Source organism: Eptatretus burgeri, chromosome 12 (assembly GCF_056783735.1).
Source record: "Eptatretus burgeri isolate ZD-2024b chromosome 12, Ebu_testis_v1, whole genome shotgun sequence".
Taxonomy (NCBI): Eukaryota; Metazoa; Chordata; class Myxini; order Myxiniformes; family Myxinidae; genus Eptatretus; species Eptatretus burgeri.
The window spans coordinates 55559206-55583159 of record NC_140972.1 but is presented as its reverse complement, the minus strand read 5'-3'; the positions used below and the strand labels follow the sequence as shown (position 1 = coordinate 55583159).

The following is a 23954-nucleotide window of genomic DNA, read 5'->3' as shown; positions in this document are numbered from 1 at the left end:
AGATAGCAAGCAATGTAACCTGATGCCATGGGATATCCGAGAAGATCAGACCTCTTGCTCTCCAGCAGTTGCTGCAGGAATGCATAATTAGTTCAGGGTGGTGGTAATAACTCGCTTACTTATTTCACAAAACACCGTGAGGTCCATAACATCAACCAAAAACCAGCACTTGTCGACGAGTCCTCCAGTTTAACGTCCTTCGTATGGAAGGCACACACAATGATGTCTTGTCCTGTCTGCGAAACACCAGGATGACAGTTAATAGCTGGGTTGGGATGCAAACAAAGGCGAGACAGCTCAGAGGCAAGTCTGCATATCTCAAGGGCTAGGTTATTCTGCCAGCCTGTTAGATAGGACTAAACTCTCCCTGACAAGCCTCAACCTGGCCAAAGTTAAACTGAAAACACAGCACATGGTACGTTATTTGGATTCACTCAATTTTGGCATAGAAGAAGAGTTCAGTGATTCGATCAAGCAGAAATATGAATTCCAAATTATATTTACCAAATATGAATGTAGTTTGCACATCTAATAAATTTCCAAAATGTGAACAATAGTGATTTAATGTGAAATTCAGATTATTACAAATAAAACTCGAAAGACACTCGATAGAGCGCTTTCCACTGCCAGACTGAACAGTTTACGTTTTGTACCCCACGGATACGCCGGATCTGAATCCGGACCTGAACCAAAATCTAATTGCCTTGTTCTTATCACCAATTATCAATAACTATGTTCCTTCCAGACAGAGTCCATCACAATGTTCCTTGCAGACAAAGCCTTGAAACAAAACAATAAAACACACAAACATACAACGGCTCGATATCACTGTGAACTGGTGATTCGAACAACATACGTTAAATGATAAATTAAACACATCAGCATAAACATAAACCGAATCGGCAACTGATCAGGCAAATACTATAGAACTGAAACTTCACTGCCGAGAGCCAAACAATAATAAACATCGAGAAACCATTTCAAAATCATATTTAATATAAAAGAAAGCTCCCTTACTTGTGACAAGTGATGCTTTTGACAGTTAATTCAATAATTGGCAAGGGCTTGAACTCAGGACCTCAAGCTCCCAAACCAGCCACCTGAACCATGAAGCCAAAACCAGGCTTATTTAGGTTATTAAATTGTTTTAATACTTACTTCAGTTGATTTGGGGGATGGTTTGGATATGTAACCCTTTTGGAATGGTTCTGTCTACTGTCCATCTTCCCCCCTCATGGTCCTGGCCTCGTTTGGTTGAGTCCACATTTACATTAAATTTATTTCCATAATAAAACGATTAATGTTTTATATATTTTTTAAATTTTATGTTGCATGCACGAGCCCAGAGACAAAGTAACTTCCTCGCATTGGAATCACCATCATGGCTTCAGCAGTTATTGGAGTAGGTCGGGCTACAGTTTTACATTGTTTTGAGAGGGAAGAACCACAAGGACAAGAAGGACAAGAAGAAGAAGAACAACAACACCAACAACAACAAATTGGCATTTTAGCAATCTCCAGATGTGGTACTTTAACGATGTATTTTGGCATCTTTTTAAGTCTTGGTAGTTCAGAAAACGCTCGAGAATAAAAGGAATGGCTTTGAAATGCGTATGACCACTCTGTAGGAGTTTATGAGCTGATCATTGTGTACAAATTTGAATGGGTGGTAATTTTTTTCCGTTTCATCGCTCTTTGGAGTACCTACCACCTTACTCCATGATATATGTATAACGATGCATGCAGAACTTTCATTAAATGTCCTCATTACCAAACTATTTGGTGCAATTATATGTGGAAAGTTGATGTTACTGCACTTATAGCCGAAATTGTAAGAGGAACCGATTTTAAGCAGAATAGGAATTCCTGTGAGCAATTGTACACAAGAGACAAAAAGAAACAGAAATTGTATCAAGAATAAATCAAATTTTATGTTCATGTTGAAAAACCAATTGGAACGCACAATGCTTGGTAAATGGGTTGGCCTCCTAGTGTTCCCATCTGAACACCCCTGTCTGTTGATTCAGAACACCAGCACCAACACCACCAGATGCTTTACAACCATTTCCCCCTGTTTTTTTTTTCAGTGGGTTGGTCAATTGATGGCATTGGGGATCCCAGGTTCAAATTCCATATGTCATTTGCATTTCTCCATTATCTACTAATGTCCTTGCAATTCAAATGAAACTACATTGATGTCTACTCCTGTCTCATTCTGTGTGTGATTTACGTTGTTTGTTCATTTGTCTGCCCTCCTCGTGCCATCAGGTTCATAAGGCTGCCAAGGTAGTTTCATTGGCTTGGGGTTACATTCCTCAACAAGACGCCACTCCAATGCAGGATACTCCACTGAAAGTGCAGGAATTTCTAGTTTATTCAAGGTGCAGGAGATGGTTCGCTTACTTTTTGCAAAGGCCACAGTGGGATCCTTAACGCTCACCAACTAACGCCTACAGACGCGACACCCAATTTAACGTCCCTCCAAGGAAAGGTGCATGCATTGATGTATCACCCTGCCTGTAAAACATCAGAGTGACAACCATGAACCTGAGATCAATGTAATAAATAAATTAATTAATGAATAAATAAAATTGGCAATCCAATGGAAAGGCATGCACATCTGGCCACAACTATAATTCAACAAACATGCAATCTGACCATGTGGACAAACCACTGACTTCATAGCATATGGAAATGCTGATTGTACAAAGGCCACCGTTATTTCAATTGCACATATTTTTGTCTGCATTCCACACTGCGATGCCAGCTTATGCACTTGGCTGGCTTGAGCAGCATTCCACATGCACTGCCTAATGTTAAAACCGCACTCCAAGAGGCTATGCCATTTCAGTACTTGGCAGAAACTTCCTTTCCAGATTGTAAAAGGTTTTATATTGTAGTTGTCTCCACCACCGAAGGTGGACGGAGATTATGTTTTCACCCTGGCATCTGTCTGTGAGAAGGATATTCCAAAATATTATGGATGGATTCAGACGAAATTTGGTGGACAGGTTAGGTGTATGACAACGCCAAATTGATTCAATTTTGGTAAAGATCCGCATCAGGATCCTAGAATTATTTAGTGATTCTTCACCATTGAGAGACAAGGCCAAAAACTATGTATAGCATGACATTTATTTTTTTGTACACCTTGTCGAGGCTCGTATGAGAGCTAAGACACAACACACAGCAAGGGGGGACATGAGACAAGAGGGGCAGGAGTGGGAAGGAAAAAACAGTGGGGAACAGACACATTACGAGATCTGTGGGAGGGAGAGGGATGGGGCGGGGAATATGGGGAATACAAGATGGACATTACAGGGACTTTCAGGAAGGAAAGCAGGGAATTTGAAGGAGGTGGGCTTGGGTGGATTATCGGGGGTAGAAAAGATCGAGGATTTGGATGGCGGATGATAAGAGGTGGTGGTGAACACTGAACAGCTGTTTTGAAGGCCTGGAGGGAAGAATGGGATTGAATAGAGTGAGGGAGTTTATTCCAAAGGTGGGAAAAAAGAGGAATGAAGGAGTGAAGGTGAGCAGTGATTCTTTATTTTGGTAGTTTTACCAGAAGGGGGTTGTTGGCAGACCTTGAGGGCCCTGCAGAAATATGGTGGGGACATATCGCAGACACAGCAGGGGTGGGGGCGGGGGGGGGGGCGAGACCGGAGAAGAGACGGTATAGACAGAAAGACTACCGACCTGCCTGCAGTGAGAGAGTGAGAGGTCCAATATGGGGTGAAAAATAGGATACAGTACATAGCATGATATTTCAAAACATTGTGGACAAGTTATTACAAAACTCGGTGGATGAGTTGGTTCGGTGTTAAGAAAAAGCCGATTTGATTTTGGTTTATGTCTGGATGCAGATAAGACCCATCAGTGGGATACAAAATGTAAACTGTAAAATAAATGAATGAATAAATAAATAAATAATAAACTTTTTTTTAAAATCAGTACGTGCTCTATTGAGTGCCATTCTAGTTATTACCAGCTCTTGAATGGCTTGGGAACGTTTCTTGACCAAGTGTTTCACGAACTGGCTGGCCAGTCCCAATGTTCAACTGAAGGTGGCAGCCAATTGTAAATGAGCCACGATCTTGACAATATCCCACATATTCTTCACAAGACACCGTGGGATCCTTCACGACCACCTACTAATGCTAGAAGATAGTGCACTCAGCTTAACATCCTTCCAAGGGAGATGCACACATTGATGACTCACCCTACATGTGAAACACCAGGAAGACAACTTATAGATGGGTTGGGATTCAAACCCAGGCTAGACAGTTCAGAAGTGAGTGAACATACCTCTAGATTTTCCTGCCAACCCACATTTTTATATTCCATAATATATACAAGCTCGCTCAACTCTGGAGGCTCGGGGGAGAGGGAGAGTGAGGAGGTGCACCTCATGTTGATGACAGCCGGTGGGTCAGAAATGTGTCTGTGATTTGATTCCCTTCCCAAGGTTGAACTGGCATTACTACAAAGCCTTTCAAAGACTGCAGGCTAACAGATATTGTGGTGGCAATGTAGTAGCTGACACTACATTTTGCAGTGGGGCAATTGTGCTTTTCACATACTGCAACTAAAGGGGAAGTTGTATTGTAATACATACACACACACACACACTGTCGTAGCCAAAACTATTGGCACCCTTGCACTTTTTTTCAAATAATGCACCATTTCTTCCAGACAATTGATGAAATGAAAATATATTTTGGTGTCGACAAATGTATTTCTTTGGTTTGCATTGGAGCAAAACAAAAAAAGCTGAAAAAAAAAATGTACTAAATCTTAGCTTAGTCCACACAGAAATTCTAAAATGGTCCAGACAAAATTATTGGCACCTTTTAGAAGTTGTTAGACATAATTATATTTTAAGCAGGTGATTCTCCTTTCCTTTGGAAATGAACTCACCTGTGGTGAGTTGCAGGAGCCTGCAATATGAAAGTCACTCATTCAACCAGTTTAAACAGAGAAAAGGAGTCATTCTGCTGTTTTGTGTCACTGTGTGTACCGCAATGAGCATGGAGAAAAGAAAGAAAACCACAGAATTGGTCGAGGAGGTCAGACACAAGAATGTAGCCAAGCATGGACAATCTCAAGGCTACAAGTCCATCTCCACAGACCTTGATGTTCCTGTGTCCACCGTACGCAATGTTATCAGGAAGTTTAAGGCCCATGGCACTGCAGCCAACCTCCCTGTAGTCCAGTGGCAGAGCAGCATATTTCTAGTGAACCTTGCAATGTTTGGTAACAATCGTTTTTTGGCTTATTTTGATAGATATTGGTGTCGAGATCAATTTTAGGGTGAGTGGCCACTTGTCACTGCCTTGGCTTTTGCAGAATCAAAGATGGCCACCAAATACAATCAAAATATAAATTAGGTTGTAAATCCTGTTCTAAGTACAGCAAAAGGATGATATTGGTGTCTAAATCTTTGTTTTAGAGACCAAGTAGGTGGATTATGATGATATTGGGTCATTTGCTGGCCATCTTGGTAGCACAAATCCAATATGGCCGCCAAAAATACCTGAAAAATGCCAAAATCACAAAAAAAAATCACACTAAAAACTAATATAATCGATTGTGAATGCAGTTGAACAATGATCCTGCTGGTTACACATGTGCTTGACATGTTATATAATCTGATTGTGAAGTAATGATGCCGTTTAGAAGCCACCTGGTGCCACCTACTCAAGACGTAAATATCATGGTGCTTCCAATGTGAAATACACCAATATATCGATAACTTTTAACGATCTTTGTTTTTGTTGGAGGTTCTGACGTGAGTAATGATATGGCTGAAGCAGGAGACAGCAAGGATGCCGAGGAATGCTTCTTCAAGACAGTTTACAACCGTGGGGTTGGGAAGTTGATGTAGTCTTCACAAATCGGCACAATATTGGAAGCTAGTAATCTTCGGTAAGATGATATCAGACTACGAAAAGAACTATCTGATGGATCATCTACTGTTAGATGTCACAAAAATTGTGTATCCAAATATGTATCTCCTTCCACTCTCAATAAATTGGCCAAGCGTATGCCAGAGGAAGAGACAGATGATCACTCCAACGCTGGTTCCAAGCGATTGCGTTCGAGTACCGGTGGTGATGTCTTTGACTTTCAGAAGCACTGTTTGTTCTGCCATGACATAACTCCTTGCATATTACCGAATGAGTATGATCCCAAGGTGCCACAACAGTACAGAGTCCCTGCGTCGAGAGTAACCACAGACAAGATGGCTGATGGGGAGACGTACAAGCAGTACCTACTTGACCTTTGTGATAAACGTGGAGATGAACTGGGTAGAATAGTCCGTGACCGTATCATCGGAGCACCATCAGATTTGCACGCTGCAGATGCAATGTATCACCGCCGTTGCAATATGAGTTTCCATCGTGATGCTCAGAGAACTACCACGATCAATAGCAAAGGTACTGCTGATGACCAAGCTTTCGCTGAAACTGTCAAAGTAGTCGGTTATGATTGCTCAAAAGTTTGGAATTCGCTCGATGTTGAAGCAGTATACGCAGACAAGGGTGGATCTGTCATGTCCAGACGTGTCCTTGTTGAGAACGTCATCCAACATTTCGCTGAAGATATGTTGGCATTACATTCTCCTGGAGTGGCAACGTTACTAGTGTTCAGGAAGCATGTTGCCACAAATCTCAGGCTTGTGGATGATGATCAGAATGGCGACATGGATGAATGTATCCGGAAAGTTGGCAAGCACATCATGAAGGAGACCAAGGCAGCTAAGGATGACTTCAAATCCTACACTAAGCACATTGATCGAGAATCAGCCTCAGAGTGTATTAGTGAGACGTTGGTGAAACTACTATCAGCTATCAAGCCTACTTTCCACAATTCACTACAATCCATCAAGGTGGGTAATATCGTGAGCTCAGTGGTAACGTCTCAACCGACACCATTACAGATAGCCATAGGTGTACTTCTTGGTGACCATAAGATGATCATCACAGAACTGTACAAGTATAATGTTTCTTGTTCCGACGATGAGGTTCGACGATTCAGAAGGTCAGCGGGTGTTCAATCATCAAAAGCACAGCAGTTAGCCGGACTCAGAGATGCCAGACTGGGTGGACTTGTGCAAATCATCATTGATAACTTTGATGCTGTGATCAGTTCCAAAAACTGCCGCCTCGAATGTCATTACATGACAATGCTGGCAGCTCAGTGGTGGAAGACCGAACTTGACCACCTTGAAGGTTTGGATACATCGATCCCTCGCCTAACGAAGGAAGAAATGAAGCACCCTATCCCATGGGAGACACGAGTCGTTGAGTATACGGGGCCGAAGAAACCTCCTATGCTATTTACTGCTACAAACCGATTTGCCATGTCAGACGACTTTGTACAAGCCACAACAATCTCAATTGGCAGAGCCAAAGATTTAGACTTTAACTTCATCAAAGACGTGCTCTTTGAAGCAAACACTCCTGAGTACAACGGGTACAATACACGTCACTGCCGTGAGTCAGGAATGACCCCAGCACCCAAGACAGCTGTGGTATATCTTCCACTCATAAACATGAAGCCAGGGGACCCAACTACTGTCCTAACTTCCATCACCCGAGGATTTGAAGTCACCCGAGCATCCAACCAGGATATTCTCGTTATCACCTGCGATCAGGCCATATATAAGATCGCCGTTGACATCACATTTCATCAACCAGATCTGCTCACCAACATAGTGGTGATTCTTGGTGGGATGCATTTCCTCATGGATTTTGTGGGTTGCGTTGGCACTCTCATGGCAGACAGCGGCCTGAAAGAGATTCTGATGACGTCCTTCGGCTCCGTCGATAAGATGTTGCAAGGAAAGAAATATCCACAGAATGTTCGGGCACTGAGATTGCTCACAGAGGAGCTGCTTCGACCAGTGTTTGTGAGGGAGAATCTACACCTGACCAGCATGGACGATTTGGAAAAACTACTTGATGAGATCGCCACTCAAAGTCGTACCACAAAGCTGTGGGTGTACAACGTCATCAAACCCACATTTCTAATGATGATGTTTTGTCGGGCGATGCATGAAGGCGACTGGCCACTCCACATCAAAACAGCAGAATCAATGCTGCCATACATGTTCGCAGCCCACAAGTACAACTATGCAAGGTATGGCCTCTACTACGTACGCTCCATGACTTGGTTGGGACCAGATATTCTGGACAAGTTCTGCAGAGGAGAGCAGTCACTATACCACACTGCTGGTGTCTACAACGGACAGTGGAGCGACATGTTTATTGAAACGAACTGGATGAGGAAGGGGCATGGGCCGGGTGGCATCATTGGCAACACAGAAAATCCTCAAACGATAGCGACATGGGTGTACAGTATGGATGCGACCATGACCCTGACTGGTGACCTTAAGAAGATGTCTGGAGCTGACGAGAAGGTACAGCTTAACCACATGGAGGAATCTACCAGTCGCATTCGTCGAGATGGCAATTAATAGTAAATCACTGAAGGCTACTCTAGAGTCATGCATTGACCCATTGGATCCAGCTACCCACGATGCAGGATGTCTGCTCAACATCTCAAATGGTCAACTAGCTCAACGGAATGTTAATGTTGACAAGGCAGTGGAGATTGGAGCTGATCAGGTGATCCAGTTTGAAGCATTATGGCCAGAGGGCTTTTACAGCTCACTCGCAAAACAGGTGACAACCTTCGTCGCAAAGAAGAAACGTCTAACAATCGATGATAATCCCGTCATGGATCAAGAGGCTATATACGCTCGGGTGATTGGCCTTCTCGTGAGCGAGCGCGATCTCGATCTGGAACAAGTCCTCTCCACAGAGCTAACTGCATATCTGCCCTCGATGTTTCAAGCTGATGGCCAGATGCGAGTGGCAACGGGAAAATCCACATTGAAAAAGAACCTCCAAGTCGAAGTTTCACAACGCCTTATCACAAGGCCAACATCTATGGTGATTGATGTTTCCGCTCTTTTGTGGACATTAGAATGGCCATCCCAAGGAACCGTTGACACGTTCATTTCAGTGTTCAAGGTCTGGGTCAACGCGCGGCTGCTTGAAGCTGATGTCCACCTGTGTTTTGATCGTTATTATGACTACTCTACAAAAAGCAGCACCAGATCAGCTCGAGCCAGCGCTACCCGGGTCCATCAGCTCGAACGGAAAACTCCACTGCCGGCTTGGGACGCAGTACTCAAGAACTCAGCCAATAAAAAACAACTCAACACACTGATTTGCGAATCAATCCTGAGTGATGACAACTTCCTGCAGCATGCGACACAGGACCACCAGTTGGTGGTTACTGGGGAAAACGACACACCTACGCAGGTATCGAAGGGTTATAAGTCGCCTCGTCTGGACCGAGCATCAACACATGAAGAAGCTGACATCCTCCTGACACAACAGGCCATCCACTTGGCAAAATACCATCCAGAATCACGGGTGCGGGTGGTGTGTGATGACACGGATGTGTTCGCGTTACTTGTGTACTACTACTTGAGTGAGAAGCTCCAGTCTTCAATAACTATGCAGTCTCCAATCATTGGTCGGTCTTGCATTGACGTGAAGGAAACCGCTCTTAAACATTCAGCAATCGTACCCGAGCTCTTAGCGCTTCATGCTTTGACTGGTTGATTCAGTTGCTGCGACTTATGGAATTGGGAAAACAAAAGCAATCGCGGCCGCTCGAAAAGGCTACTCTCTGGATCAACTTGGTAAACCCTTGGCAAATATCGTTGAAGTCACCGAACAAGCAACAGCTTTCATGGGTGCGTGCTATGGCATTACAACTCCCACCTCTTCGATGACCAAGATCCGCCAGAAACTATGGGCACAGAAGACTGGAAAATCAACAGCAGCACCTAAGCTGTGTAGTTTGCCCCCACCTACAGAAGCGTTTGAGCAGAACGTTCGAAGAGCACACCATCAAGTCGCTCACTGGTACAGTGCCCTGAGTGGGGATCCACCAACTTTCGCTGCAGTGGAACACGGATGGGAAGCTGATGACACTAACAAGTGTCTCTTCCCTCGGAATATGGAGGACGGGGTACCCTATGCCCCGGAGCACATTCTGAAGCTGGTCTGATGTGGCTGCACATCTGAGCAAGCATGTAGAGGTGGGAGATGTGGATGTATGGGGCGCCAACTTCCGTGCACAATGTTCTGCCCCTGTGGTGGTGGTACTGCCTGTTCCAATCCATTCAACATCAATGAGAGTGCAACAGATCATGCCGACATCCCTGATGACAGCGATGAGACAAATGACCGAGCAATGGATGTCGAGTTTGAGGACGATGAATAGTTCCGAGATACAAGATATTTTGTCCAGTGGGGTGTTAATTTTGCTTAATTTTTTTTAGTATAATTTGTATTGACATAGCATTGAAACATTGAGCAATGTGAAGCTGCCAAATTATTGTATTATTATTATTATCATTATTATCAATATTATTAATGGGAGTATCATATACTTTAAATGTATGTCGACTTTTGAGTCACGTGAATGTCCTGTCTGAGAGAATTATACAATAAATATTGTCCGATTCTAATTACATTTTGTTCTTATATTTTGCCTAAAATCGATATTGCTATCAAAATAAATATTGCTTATAAATTTGCGAATGACTTCAGAATCATAATATACATGTCTATGCTTCACAAAGCACACATATGTACAGAAACTTAACTCAACTGCATTTACAACCGATTACATTAGATTTAGTGTGATTTTGGCATTTTTACAGGTAATTTTGGTGGCCATATTGGATTTATGCCATCAAGATGGCTACAAAATTATCCAATAACATCATAATCCACTTCCTTGGTAACTAAAACATATAGTTAGACACCAATTTCATCATGTTACTGTACTTAGAACAGGAGTTGCAGCCGAAGTTATAGTTTGATTGTATATGATGGCCATCTTGGATTCTGAAAAAGCCAAGACAGTGACAAGTGGCCACTCATCCTAAATTTCATCTCGACCCTAAGATCTATCAAAAAAATTGAAAACATGAATGTTACCAAACATTGCAAGGTTCCCTGGCCCAACCACCGGACTACTGGACGTGGCCGCAAGAGAAAACTTGATTGAAGACTGCAGTTAAGGATTGTTTGAATGGTGGAGAAAGCACCTCGATCAACTGCCAAACACATTCAAGCTGACCTTCAGACACAAGGTACGACAGTTTCAACTTGCACCATCTGTCACCAACTCAATGAAAGGGGTTATATGGTAGGAGACCTAGGAGGACCCCACTGCTGAGAGAAAGAGAGACAGAAGAAAGCCTAACTGGAGTTTGCCAAAACGCACCTGAAAAGCCAAAATCCTTTTGGGAGAATGTCCTGTGGACAGATGAGACCAAATTAGAGCTTTTTGGCAAACCACATCATCTCTATGTTTACAGAAAGCAAAATGAAGCCTTCAAAGAAAATAACACCTTCCCTACAGTCAAACATGGAGCAGGTTCAGTGATGTTTTGGGGTTGCTGTGCTGCCTCTGGCACTGGGTACCTTGAATGTGTGCATGGCATCATGAAATCAGGAGATTACCTTGGCATTTTGGAGCACAATGTTTAACCGAGTGTCAGAAAGCTCGGTCTCCGTCGAAGGTCATGGGTCTTGCAGCAGGACAATGACCCCAAACACACTTCAAAAAGCACCCAGGAAATGTTCAAGACAAAATACTGGACTGTTCTGAAGTGGCCAGCAATGAGTCCAGATCTAAATCCCATTAAACACCTGTGGGGAGATCTGAAAACAGCAGTTGGGAGAAGGCAACCTTCAAATCTGGGAGACATGGAGCAGTTTGCATAAGAAGAGTGGGACAAACTGCCAGTAGAGAGGTATATGAAGCTCATTCATGACTATAGGAAGCGCTTGAGCACAGTTATTTTGTCCACAGGCTGTGTGTGCTACCAAATATTAAGTCAAGGGTGTCAATAATTTTGTCAATGCCATTTCTTTTTATTTCTGATTTAAAAGGAGATATTAAGTTCTGAATCAAAAACAAAGGTTCTGTAATATTAACAATGAAATAAAAAAAAATTGTAGAGACAAAATACTTTTGTCAATTTCAACTTATTTTTCGAGAAAAGTGTGAGTTATTTAAAAAAAAAGTGCAAGGGTGACAATATTTTTGGCCACGACTGTACATATATATCCTTATGTGTTCATGGCAAAAATCTGTTACAAATGCATTTATGCTGACTTTGAAGTTCAAAAAAAAAACAAAACACGGAGCTTACATGTCTTGACAACAGGTATCAATGGTAATACACCGCAAGGTGTACTGTCAGGAAACAAATCATGGCATCCTTGTCATCTCGACAATTTAATTCAGGCTTTCCAGCTGTAACATCTTTTTCACCAAACAATATCCCACTCCGTGAAGCAGAGACTAACGTTTTCATATCAAAAGCTCATGGATGAAATGTATGAAAATTTCTGCCTGCATAGTTCTGTAATTGTAGTCTTACAAATTGCTGGATTGTGACATGGAGGCAAGCAAACTCTCTCCAACTTATCCTGCCACCGAAAGCACTCATTAAGGCCAACCGTTTTACACTGTGTCCAGAAAATGGAGCGCAGATTAAAAATAAAGGCAAAGGAAGCAAGAAACGACACACTGCAAGTACAGTGCAAGCGGTGAAAGGAACTTAGCCCAACCTGAAAACGTCGTCAAAGTATGAGAATCATCATCCAGTGTTCACAACAGTCAATGGTACAAAAGGCTTCATGGTTAAAAGATGTGGATCTTTGCACTACATTGAAGGTCACCCTTTAATAACATATTGTTCGAGGTCAATACCGTTATCAATAAAGATTGCTGATGCTAAAAGCACTTGTTGATTGGTATTCAGCTTGCGGAATGGTTGATAAAGCAAAGTCATAGCCAGTTGGGATTTGGCAGACTGGCTTGTCTATCGATTTTCTTTCCCCTTCTACTACCGCTCCCCCCCTCCACCCCCCTCCTCTCAATCCCTCTTCCCCTGCACAAAAATTTGCAAAAAAGAACACTTCCTAATGTTAAAAAGCTTCAACGGTATTTCAAAATGTGAAACATAGCCTTAAGCAGAGTAGCACATAGAGTCCGTCATGCAATGCACGGGAAGGTTAGGAAATATTATAAGGTCGGTTTCAAGTTTTTCCAACACTTTCGTGCAATGATAATCAAGAGGGAATTTCACAGACTCCCGAGAAAGCGTCGTGACGGTTCATTACCGATGGTGAAGGGCAAACTCGTTTGGAGCTTGGTCCAGCTCTGGGCTGTCATCGAGTCGGTGTAACGCGGGAATGCTTTGTTTATGCCAAAACAACAAAAAAATGTGTGAGGAGAAAATGACGGTGAACATGTGAAGAACGCAGTGTACAAAACGTCATTTTTCTGATAATCGTCCTCCAAGTAGCTTGATCAAAATAAATGGCATTATCGTTCTGTACCGAGGACCTTGCAATTTTCCCCCCATTGCCGTTATACTCCATGCTGTGCCCAGGCCCCAAAATGGAGGACAAGCGAGGAATTGTTTCGAGGAAGCCAAAAGGCAGTGCAGGAAGACTTAGCGGTGCAGTACGTCACATGGCAACCTGCACCTTTCTTCAGAATGACATACTAACTTAAAAGAGAAATCAGTTCTTCATGGAGGAATGGATGGAAACACCTGACACCTTGCATAATTTCTTACGTTTGTCTTGCCATCGTCGAGAGAAAAACAACTCCTACACCTGTGTGTGCTGGACATTCTCACCATTGAACGATACAGAGTCTCCTTTCAATGGTGAACACCCTTGTAGGCGTCCCATCACAAGGATTTTAACGATTATTGACCTCATTTTAAAACAAATCCGTCCACACCTTTTTGAGATATTGTGCTACATAACGTATTTCACCCTATCTTTCAATGGTGAAGATTCACTTTAAAAAATTCTCGTATCTGGATCCGAAACTTCACCAAGATCTAATCATTTCGCCCTTGTCACGCATCTAACCTCTCCACCAAATTTTTGTCCGAATCCGCCGACAACTTTTTGAGATATCCTGTTCACAGGCAGACAGGGGTGAAAACATAACTTCCTCCCAACTTTGGTGGCGGAGGTAATAATTTGATATGTAAATCAATAAATGAATTACAAAAACAAATGAGCAAGAACCGAGCTTCATGTAAAATATATTGTATGATAGTAGTCGTAGTAGTGGTAGTAGTAGGAGTAGGAGTAGTAGTGGTAGCAGTCATTGTAGTAGTCATAGTAGTAGTCGTAGTAGTAGGGTTAGGCATACAACCATACTTTTTTTGAAAGGAGTGTTTTTTTATGTCCAAATTTCACGCTGATAACGAATCCATTGAACTTTTTTGACAAAGGATGATGTCTGAGGTTGGTAAAATGCAAAAATTCAAAATGGTCACCAAATTTACCCACTTTTCAGGTAAAATTTGATAATTATGGCTTACTGGGGCATGTAATATTTGGGTTTGGCACACATCGACTTTTTCTCTGTTGTAAGACATCATCCTAGGTCAAAAATTTCAACGGATTCGTGATCAGCGTGAAAAATGGCCATAAAAAAAACACTCCTTTCAACGGGACAACAGAGAAAAAGTCGATGTGTGCCCAACCCTAGTAGTAGTAGTGGTAGTAGTAGTAGTAGTAATGAGCCAAAAAGGGTCGCACAGTGTACTGCTCATGGAAGGTAGTCCAACTTCCTATTCCAAAAAGTGGAGCTTGAGCGCTTATATAGAAAACTACAGAAGTTTCCTTTCAATTTAATGCTGCTTATTAAGGAAGGGGTCTCCACATGGCAGTACCGTGGATTACTACCGAAAATAAAGAGCAAGAAAGAATGATCACGACACACATTTCACAATTTTGTAATAACAACAGCTGCGGACAGTGCTGCTTTGGCTTTCAGTCCACATTGGGAAGCCAACACATGGCTAAAACAAATCTGATGCAAGACTGTAATCAGCTTGAAGCTCAGAGACGACGCAATACGAAGGTGTGCAAAATAAATAAATAAAAACCTTTCATGGAGGAGATGGAGAGGGGAGAAAGAAAGAAGAAGTAGGAATGTACACTCTTCTTTAAGTTGTCGAGCATGGGTTCAAATCCCAACTCAGCTGTAAACTGCCATCCTGGTGTTTCATGTACAGGGTGAGGCATCAATGTGTGTGCCGTCCATTAGATGAACGTTAAGCCAAAGGACAAATCTCACAGCACTAGTTGTTGGTGGATGCCGATGATCCCACGTTGTCTTTCGCGAAGAGAAGGCAAATTATTGCTGGCACCCTAGACAAATTACAATTCGTGCCACCTTCAGTCGAATGTCAGGTCTGAGCAACTGGTTGGTGAAAACTTGGGCAAAAACGTGCCCAGCTTGACCCGACATGAAGGTGGGAATAATCGGGGCCTTCAAAGAAGAAAAAGAGAGACATGGGCATAACAAGAGCTTGTTGAAGCAATGAAATGATGCTTGTCCATTCTTGGAGTACAGAAATAGAACCGTGTGAATAGATTGCAAAAATAGTTTGGATATGCCTGGTGTTGGCTTCATGGTTAGTGTGGTGGGCTTGCGATCTTTGCATCCTGAGTTCAAATACCACTTGGCTGTTGAATTAATTCCAGGTGGGGTTGACTGACTGTCATCCTTCCGAGGTCGGCAAAATGAGTACCAGCTTGCTGGTATCCTGCGTCGGAGTGGCGACCCGTCCAGGATTATGTCCAATAGCCAAGGAGACGGCTTCGGCAACAACAACGCTCTGCACAGAGTACGTTCCCAATGGATGGATGGATAATTTGGATGTGAAGCGAATGAAAAATTCTCATTTGAAATAAGGTTGTGGTGGGGATGAGAATGTGGTGAAATAAATTGAGAAAGTTGAAATGGAAGAGAATAGCATAACAACAAAAAAATATAAATCGATGTGGAGCAAAAGTTATAAAATCATCCAAGGATAAATGGAAAAAAACACAGCAATGCTTGAAGTGTCATTACAAGATGAACGAGAACAACACTCAGGAGAGCGCATACCTCCACCAGGCTGAATAGTTCACCTTTTGTATCCCACCGATAGACCGCATCAGGATCTGGTTCCGCAACAAAATCAAATCATTTCGTCCTCGTCATGTACCCAATATGTCCACCAAGTTTCGTCTGAAACTATCCACAACTTTTTGAGATATCCTTTTCAAAGACAGACAAACAGACAGAGGTGAAAACATAACCTCCGCCCACAATCGGTCGCTTCGGTAAAAATTGACTTCGACCAAACGGGGAAAAAAATGACAGAGCTGAAATACCCTAATTTATCCAAGAAAATAAAAGTAAAAGTAAATGGTGAGAAACCAAAGCTAGAATGGAGTAATATGTTCTATCAATGAAATAAAAGAAATCAAAATTAAACAGGAATGCCCCTCCTGGTCAAACTCACAGGTCAGGTCAGGTATGGGAGCATGTGCCAGAACAGCACATTGCTGCGTCCACTTTCCGCCGGTACTTCAGGGGCCTCCGTCTGGCCATCCCCCAGGCAGATACCAGGCCTATCCCCATCTCCTTGAGATGATGGTCAACCTGCTGCAACCATGAGGCACGTGGTCAGCCCACTGGCCTCCTCCACTCATGAGACTCCCTCGCTGAGAGAATCTGGTGAGCAGGATCAGAGTCAGGAAAACGAGCCACATGTCCATACAGCCACAACTGATGCTCATGGACTATGCAGGTAACAAATCTCATCCGAGTCTCTCTCAGCAACCGCTCGTTGGACACAAAATCTGACCAGCGATAGCCAAGTATTCTCCGAAGAGACCTGGTACCAAAGGAATTAAGTCTCCGTCTCAGATCCTTGGTCAGAGTCCAAGTCTCGCACCCATAGAGCAAGACTGGAAGTACCAAGGACCTGAAGACTCGGACTTTCGTCCTCCCGCACAGGTACTGGCAGTGCCACACCCGATGATCCAGTGAATCCATGACTCCCCAGGCCCGACCCAGACATCTCTTGACCTCTGACTCGCAGCCAGCAGAGACATGAATATCACTGCCAAGGTAAGTGAATCTCTCCACGACCTCAACATCCTCACCACAAACAGACACAGACAGGACAGCAACATCCAAGATGTCACCGAAAGCCTGGATCTTAGTTTTGACCCAAGAAACCCGTAATCCCAACGGCTCCGACTCCTCATTCAGCACCTCGAGGGCCCCCAAGAGGATGTCTAAAGTCTCCGCAAAGATGACTGCATCATCTGCAAAATCAAGGTCCGAGATCTTGATATTCCCAAACGATGCACCGCAACTTGATCTCTCCGACATCCTCCCTAAAATCCAGTCCATACAAGTGCTGAAAAGTGTGGGGGCAAGTACACACCCCTGACGAACTCCAGTAACAACTGGAAATAAGTCAGAGATGGTACCACCACACTTCACAGCACTCTCAGTACCAGAGTAGAGTTCAGACATCAGATCGATCAGTTTTGGTGGCACCACACGAAGACCAAGAATCCTCCAGAGGACATCCCGATTCACTGAATCGAACGCTTTACAGAGATCAACATAGGCTGCAAGCAGCCCCTGCCGAAACTCTCGTCTGCGTTCGGTGAGGACACGAAATGCAAGGATACGGTCAATCGTTGACCTCTTTGGTGTAAAGCCTGACTGCTCTGGAGGCTGGTGCTCAAGCAGATGGTGGCGAACCCTATCAAGAATTATCCGAGCAAAGACCTTGCCCGGCACTGAGAGCAGCGTCACCCCTCAGTAGTTGTTGCAGTCTTGGCGATCACCCTTCCCTTTCCAGAGAGGGACAACAAGGCCCCTCTTCCAGTCAGTTGGGATGATGCCTGTGTTCCAGGCAGAGCACAAAACTGCATGCAACAACACGAGTGCAGCATTTCCACCAGCCTTGAGAAGTTCGGCATGGATGCCACAGATCCCTGGAGCTTTGCCCCGTCTCAACCGGTTCACCGCAGCCCATGTTTCCACAAGCGAAGGTGGACCACAGTTGATTCGAGGGTCAGCAACAGGGATTGTAACACCCTTGACGTCCAACTCGACAGCTGGGGGATCAGCCTGGTACAACCGCTCAAAGTAACCGGCCCAGCGGGCCTTCACTTCAGACTCCTCTGTCAAGAGCCTACCGCTCTCTGCTCGAACTGCAGTGCTCCGAGGGATGGGCTTGGATGAACGTAATGCGCGAATTTCCCTGTAAGCGGGACGAGAATCACCTGTCCACAGGTGATGCTCTACCCCCTCACAGATTCCTCGCACATAGGCCTCCTTGTCCACCCTCAGTGCACGTACAGTTTTATGCCTCAGCTCCCTGAACAGCTCAGCTCTGCCATTCAGCCTGGCCCTGCGACTCTGGTCAATGGTATCCAGTGTCCCTTGAGAGACAAAATTCTTCTTTGCCCTGCGGTGAGCTCTGAGGCATCCACCGGCAACATCAAGAACGGTGGTCTTGAAGGCGCTCCACAACTCTTCAGGACCCCCCAAAGCACCCAGACCCCCCAAGTGTCCACTCAGCCTGTTCGCAAACTCCTCAGCTACTCTCTCATCCCTGAGCTTGCCAACATCCAGCCTAGGCTGGGATGGTACCATTCTCCAGGATTTAAGGTGCAGCTTTAGAGTTGCTACAACAAGCCTGTGGTCAGTATTGAGGAACTGAGCACTCCGGTGGACCCTGCAGTTCTGGATCATCCTCCAACGACCGTCAATTAGGACATGGTCAATCTCCTTTGCCACACCGCCAGCGTTGGAATACCAAGTCCAGCGATGAGCTTGTGGGTGCTGAAACCATGAACCAGCCACCCTAAGTCCATGACTTCTTGCAAAGTCAAGGAACTTAGTGTTATTCTGGTTCATAGTTCCTGACCCATGGGGACCAACACACACCTCATAACCATCCCTATCAGTTCCAGTCGATGCATTGAAATCCCCCAAGACTAGAAGTGTATCTCGTCTGGGGCACTGATCAACCACAGACTCGAGTGTGGCGTAGAATGCATCCTTCACGGTGAGATCACTCGCCTCAGTCGGAGCATAAACAGAGACCAGGGAAATGACACCTAAGGAGTGACGAATCCTTAATCTCATAATACGCTCGTTGACCGGTGTTACCTCAATTATCATTGGGGTCAGCTTATTGGACACAGCTACAGCAACTCCTTGGTTATGGTAACCATCAGAGCGACCAGACCAATAGTAGGTGTAACCACCCACCATTATCTCGCCGCAATCCGGTCTCCGAACTTCAGAGAGAGCTGCAATCCCGATGTCCAAACGCTTGAGCTCAGATGATAACAGAGACAGGTGATCATCCTCTCTTAGGGATAGGACATTCCAGGCACCCACCCGAAGGGACCGCCTCAGGTTAACCCAAGGAGACCGCCGTCTGGTGGACGACACCTCAGCACCACTCCGACACACTCTCCCGCAATCTGACCCAGGGATGTTACCCCGTGGTTTCCCTCCTATCATCAAAGATTGGGGGTCCCGAAGGCTTTGCCCCAATCCCGTCATCCAGTGAGCTGCACTGCGAAGGGAAGCTGCACAGGAGGTACTCCCATGGAGTGGGTTTTCAGATTTTTTTGCGTTTTTGCGTTTTGCGGAATGAAGGGTTTTACGGTGGCCGGAGTGCAAATCCTGCCACCAACCTCCTAATAAGAAGTAACCCAACTGCAGGAGGACGTCCGCAGACACAGTTGGGCACCAGATATGGATGGCCGTTGGCTCACAAGGAGCTCCTCCGCCCTTTGACAGGTTTTGTTTTTAATCCTGCTGGGTGTCCATATCCAAACACCCTCCTCACCAGAAAACCTGGTGGGGGAGACGGTTTAGTCGCCGACAACCCGACCATGGAACAGGTTAGTACAGGTTTACATGGTACCTGTAGCAGGTCACAGATCGAACCTGACCTGACATAAGTCAAACTCACGAGGCAATGTAATCCATGGTTCCTCTTTTCTCCCATTTGTGGAACTCAGTTCCGGAGACGGTTCTATTTCACTCTTCCCTCCAGGACTTCAAGCAGGTGGTGCACCACCATTTCAGGTCAACCCACATTCCTCCTTGTGATCTTTTGTACCTCTATTAACCGACCTAACTTAACCTTCATATTTTCAGATTACTGTGCTGTCTCCCCCTCTTCCCATCTCTCTCTTCCGTCCCTCTCCCTATCTCTCTCTCTCCCCCTCTTTTCTTCTCTCTGCCCATCTCCTTCTCCCCCCTGTCTTTCTCCCCATCTCCCTACCCAAATCTCTCTTTTCCCTTTTCCCTCTCTCCTTTTCCTGTTCATTTAATTATTTTATTCAGTCCAACTCTTGCACCACAATCAGCTTGTTTCCCTTTTTCTACATGCAGTCACCACCCTTGTCCATGAACTTCGATCTTGTAGGGAAAAAAGACAAATTGGAGATAGAAAGGTTGAAATGGGGCAGTTGGAAATGTCACAGAAATACAATCATCAAACTATCACTGTAGCACCCTACAGGCTGGTGTCAAATGAGAAGCGTAAACCAGGATAAGACCATTTTACTTTGATAGAACCTTGTATTTTCAGTTGTCCAGATCCTGGGAAAGGATTCCTGACAAATCTGGCATTGTATCAGAAACCTGCATTGGAGGTAAAGCCAAAGCCTGCAGACCATTTGGCAGGAAGCAACATCTGCTGGTAAAGGCTTTTCGACTGAAAACAGTCCTTATTGCTTTCCAAGAACTGGCACATGTGGACTCAGCTGCTACGATAATTTCATTCTGCACCTCAAACCCAATCCCTTGCTCTCCAGCAGAAAACAAATTGAAAGTAAATAAAAAATATATATCTACAAGGAGAAATGATGAGATGACATGCACACCATACTCTTTACAGACCGTTGGTACTGCCAAATCAGGTTGTTGGCATAGGTTATACTGGGTGGTTCACGACTGCCTTCTCAACAGTCAGTCTGTGCAGGAATTTGTAATTTGGCCAAGGAGCTGGTGATAACTCGCCAACTCTTCACAAAGGATATCATTGGATCTTCAACATCCACCAAATAATGCCGGAAGATGGGATGCCCAGTTTAGCATCCATCAGAGGGACGGCACACACACTGATGCCCTGCTCCACCTGCGAAACACCAGGATGACAGTTTATAGCTCAGCTGAGTTTCAAACCCAAGCTCGACAGCTCAGAACTGAGTGTGTATACCTCGAGGCTATCCTGCCAACCCACAAGTAGAAATACACTTCCCTTATATTGCCTTCCTAAACACAGTGGATTTCTCAATTGCTTCTCCACAAACAGAGGAAACATTTTTCGGGGGTTTACACAGTGCAAACATCCGGGACACATGGTATTATAAGCTCGTTTCAGCAATATTTTTTGTTATGGTTTTGTTTTCCCCAAAAATATTCATAAGAGAAAAAAAAATATGACAAGCATTCAGACATACAATTGAGGATGTCCATATGAACATGTACAGTTTATAATATTTTGGGTTTTTGTTACTGTTCCCTATATGTGGTCAGCAACGTCTCTTGCGCCACAGTAGTTTACCTTTTTTTTTCAGCGCTGGGTTTGTAAGAAGAGAACACAAGGCTGCAAAGATAAATAAACTTAAGAGCTACGTGAACTGCCTTCATGTTGGGAATGTTGAGTTCATCCTTGGATGAAGTTGTGTGGCAGAGAGAGAGAGAGAGCAGGTGAGTCATTGTGATCCCCCCCCCCTTCATCCCCATACAATTCATAGAGATCAAAGATTTAAAATAAAATAATGCCTCCGGCACCCTTGGTGCGGAGGCATAATAGAATTAAAACCACTCTCAATTCAAACAAAACCAAGTGTTGAAAACATTACGTAGGATTTTGTAAGGTTCTTATGATGGTGTATCGTGCATCATCATGAAAACCTTACCCAAAATTTATGGAATTTATATTTGTCACAGTCAACCAAATCTCTTTGTAAGGGCAGGTTATAAGCTTGTGCTGCTTCCTTGCTTGATGACCAGCATATAAAAACATCAAGCACAGATAAACATTGCTGGAAAGGCAATGGCAAACCACCCAAATATAACCCTTGCCAAGAAACTGCTTCGGCAGCACCAACACACTGTAAAAAGAGTATGGTACATCAAATCAAAAAAAAAAAAAAAGTTCGGTCGCATTGTCATCAACGACTGACATGTCATCCCAGCGGATAGGGGATGAGAACATCTCCACATCTGCCATGTTAATTTTGTGCAAATTGGCATCTCTGAATGCAACAACCGTGGTTGTATTGCCAACAAGATGGCTGAGCGAAGCCGATCAGCAATCTGCTTTTGAGTCGCGAAAGCATGAACCCAATTTGCATGTTTAACTGGTCAATAAACCAATCTCCTAAGCGCTATGGATCTGGATTCTGATGACCACACAGGTTTTGATGAAAAGGGGATTTATGACAGAGAAAAAGAGGAAAGGAAAGAACACGACCAGTCTGCGGCGGTCACAATGACAAAAATTACAATGCACCTTGAAGCCACGACAGCCTCAACAAGAAAACCTTAACTCACTCATTTGGGGACAATACTTAGAGAGAATTGACGAGACGAAGAAACCTGTTCCGCGTGGCACATCTTGCTCACGGGATGTAGACCTATTGTTCACTTCCTCTCCATTCCATCCGAGAGTTGGTCTCACTTGAGCATGCAATGGTTTGGTGCAAGTCTCAGTCCAGCGACACCTCGTGTGCCTCCCTCCAGGACTCGCAAAGTCCCCGAGGACCATCTTGAACTCTAAACGAAGACCTTGCACCAGCCCGCAGCAACCATGAAATCACTCAAGCAAACACACAGCAACCAAAGACACTGAAAACCAGCAGCAGTGTGCGCACCCCCTGAATACGAACATTATATATATATATATATATATATATATATATATATATATATATATATATATATATATATATATATATATACATATACATACATGTGTGTGGAGCATGACGAGCGCTCTCCCAATCTCCAATGGACCTAAGTCCCACACATATGCAGACCATAACCTCCATAAACATGGTTTTTGCCATGTGAGACATAATCTGCAGCTTATGCTCACCATTCCATCCGAATCTCACTCAATCACCGCAGGTTGGTCGGTGGTCTTTCTGTCTTCTACCGACTCCTCTCCAGCCTTGCCCCCCCTGCTCTCTCTGCGATTTGTCCCCACCACATTTCCACAGGGCGCTCAAGGTCCGCCAACAACCCCCTTCTGGTAAAACTACCAAAATCACGAATTACTGCTCATCTTCACTCTTTCATTCCTCTTTTTTCCCGCCTTTGGAATAAACTTCCTCACTCTATTCTTTCCCATTCTTCCCTCCAGGCTTTCAAAACAGCTGTTCCCCACCACCTCTTATCTTCCCCCATCCAAATCCTCGATCTTTTCTACCCCCGATAATCCACCCAAGCCCACTTCCTTCATTTCTCCTGCTTTCCTTCCTGAAAGTCCCTGAAATGTCCATCTTCTCTTCGCCATGTTCCCCGTCCCATCCCCATCCCTCTCCCTTCCACAGTTCACCTAATGTGTCTGTTCCCCACTGTTTTATCCCTTCCACTCCCGCCCCTCTTGTCTCATGCCTCCTTGCTGTGAGTTGTGTGTTAGCTCTCATACGAGCCTCGACCAAGGTATACAAAAAAAAAATAATAATAATAAATTAAGGCCAGGAGGTACTGTTTTCATTTAAACGATGAATGTGGTCATCATTTGGTTAGATATTTATACAGAATGCCATCTTGATGAGAATTCAGGATGGCATTATGCCATTGAAGTATGGGGACTCACTTCTCTGGAGGAGGGCTCCAATTGTATGACCATGTATTCTGACCCATCAGGGTTAGAATGTGTGTGTTTGATTGACCATGTGCTTCAGCCTTCATGCTGAGGGGCATGTGCATGCCAATGGGACAGTCTTGTTGGACTATGTATTTTGGCCATGGGGTCA

The 23954-nt window shown here is 44.2% G+C and overlaps 1 protein-coding gene across 4 annotated transcripts in view; it reads right to left on the bottom strand.

Annotated features, from left to right (window-relative positions):
• LOC147015667 (rab11 family-interacting protein 1-like) overlaps window positions 1-23954 on the bottom strand; it is an 84422-nt gene that overhangs the window by 46182 nt on the left and 14286 nt on the right. Inside the window, exon 1 of one of the 4 annotated variants that reach the window (XM_085848043.1) lies at window positions 11559-11581. The exons of the other annotated variants lie outside the window; for them this stretch is intronic. Within the exon in view, the coding sequence (XP_085704169.1) occupies window positions 11559-11566 (8 nt within the window). The 5' untranslated portion in view covers window positions 11567-11581. Of the gene's footprint in view, window positions 1-11558; window positions 11582-23954 lie in introns of those variants that run through there. 4 annotated transcript variants of the gene reach the window in all.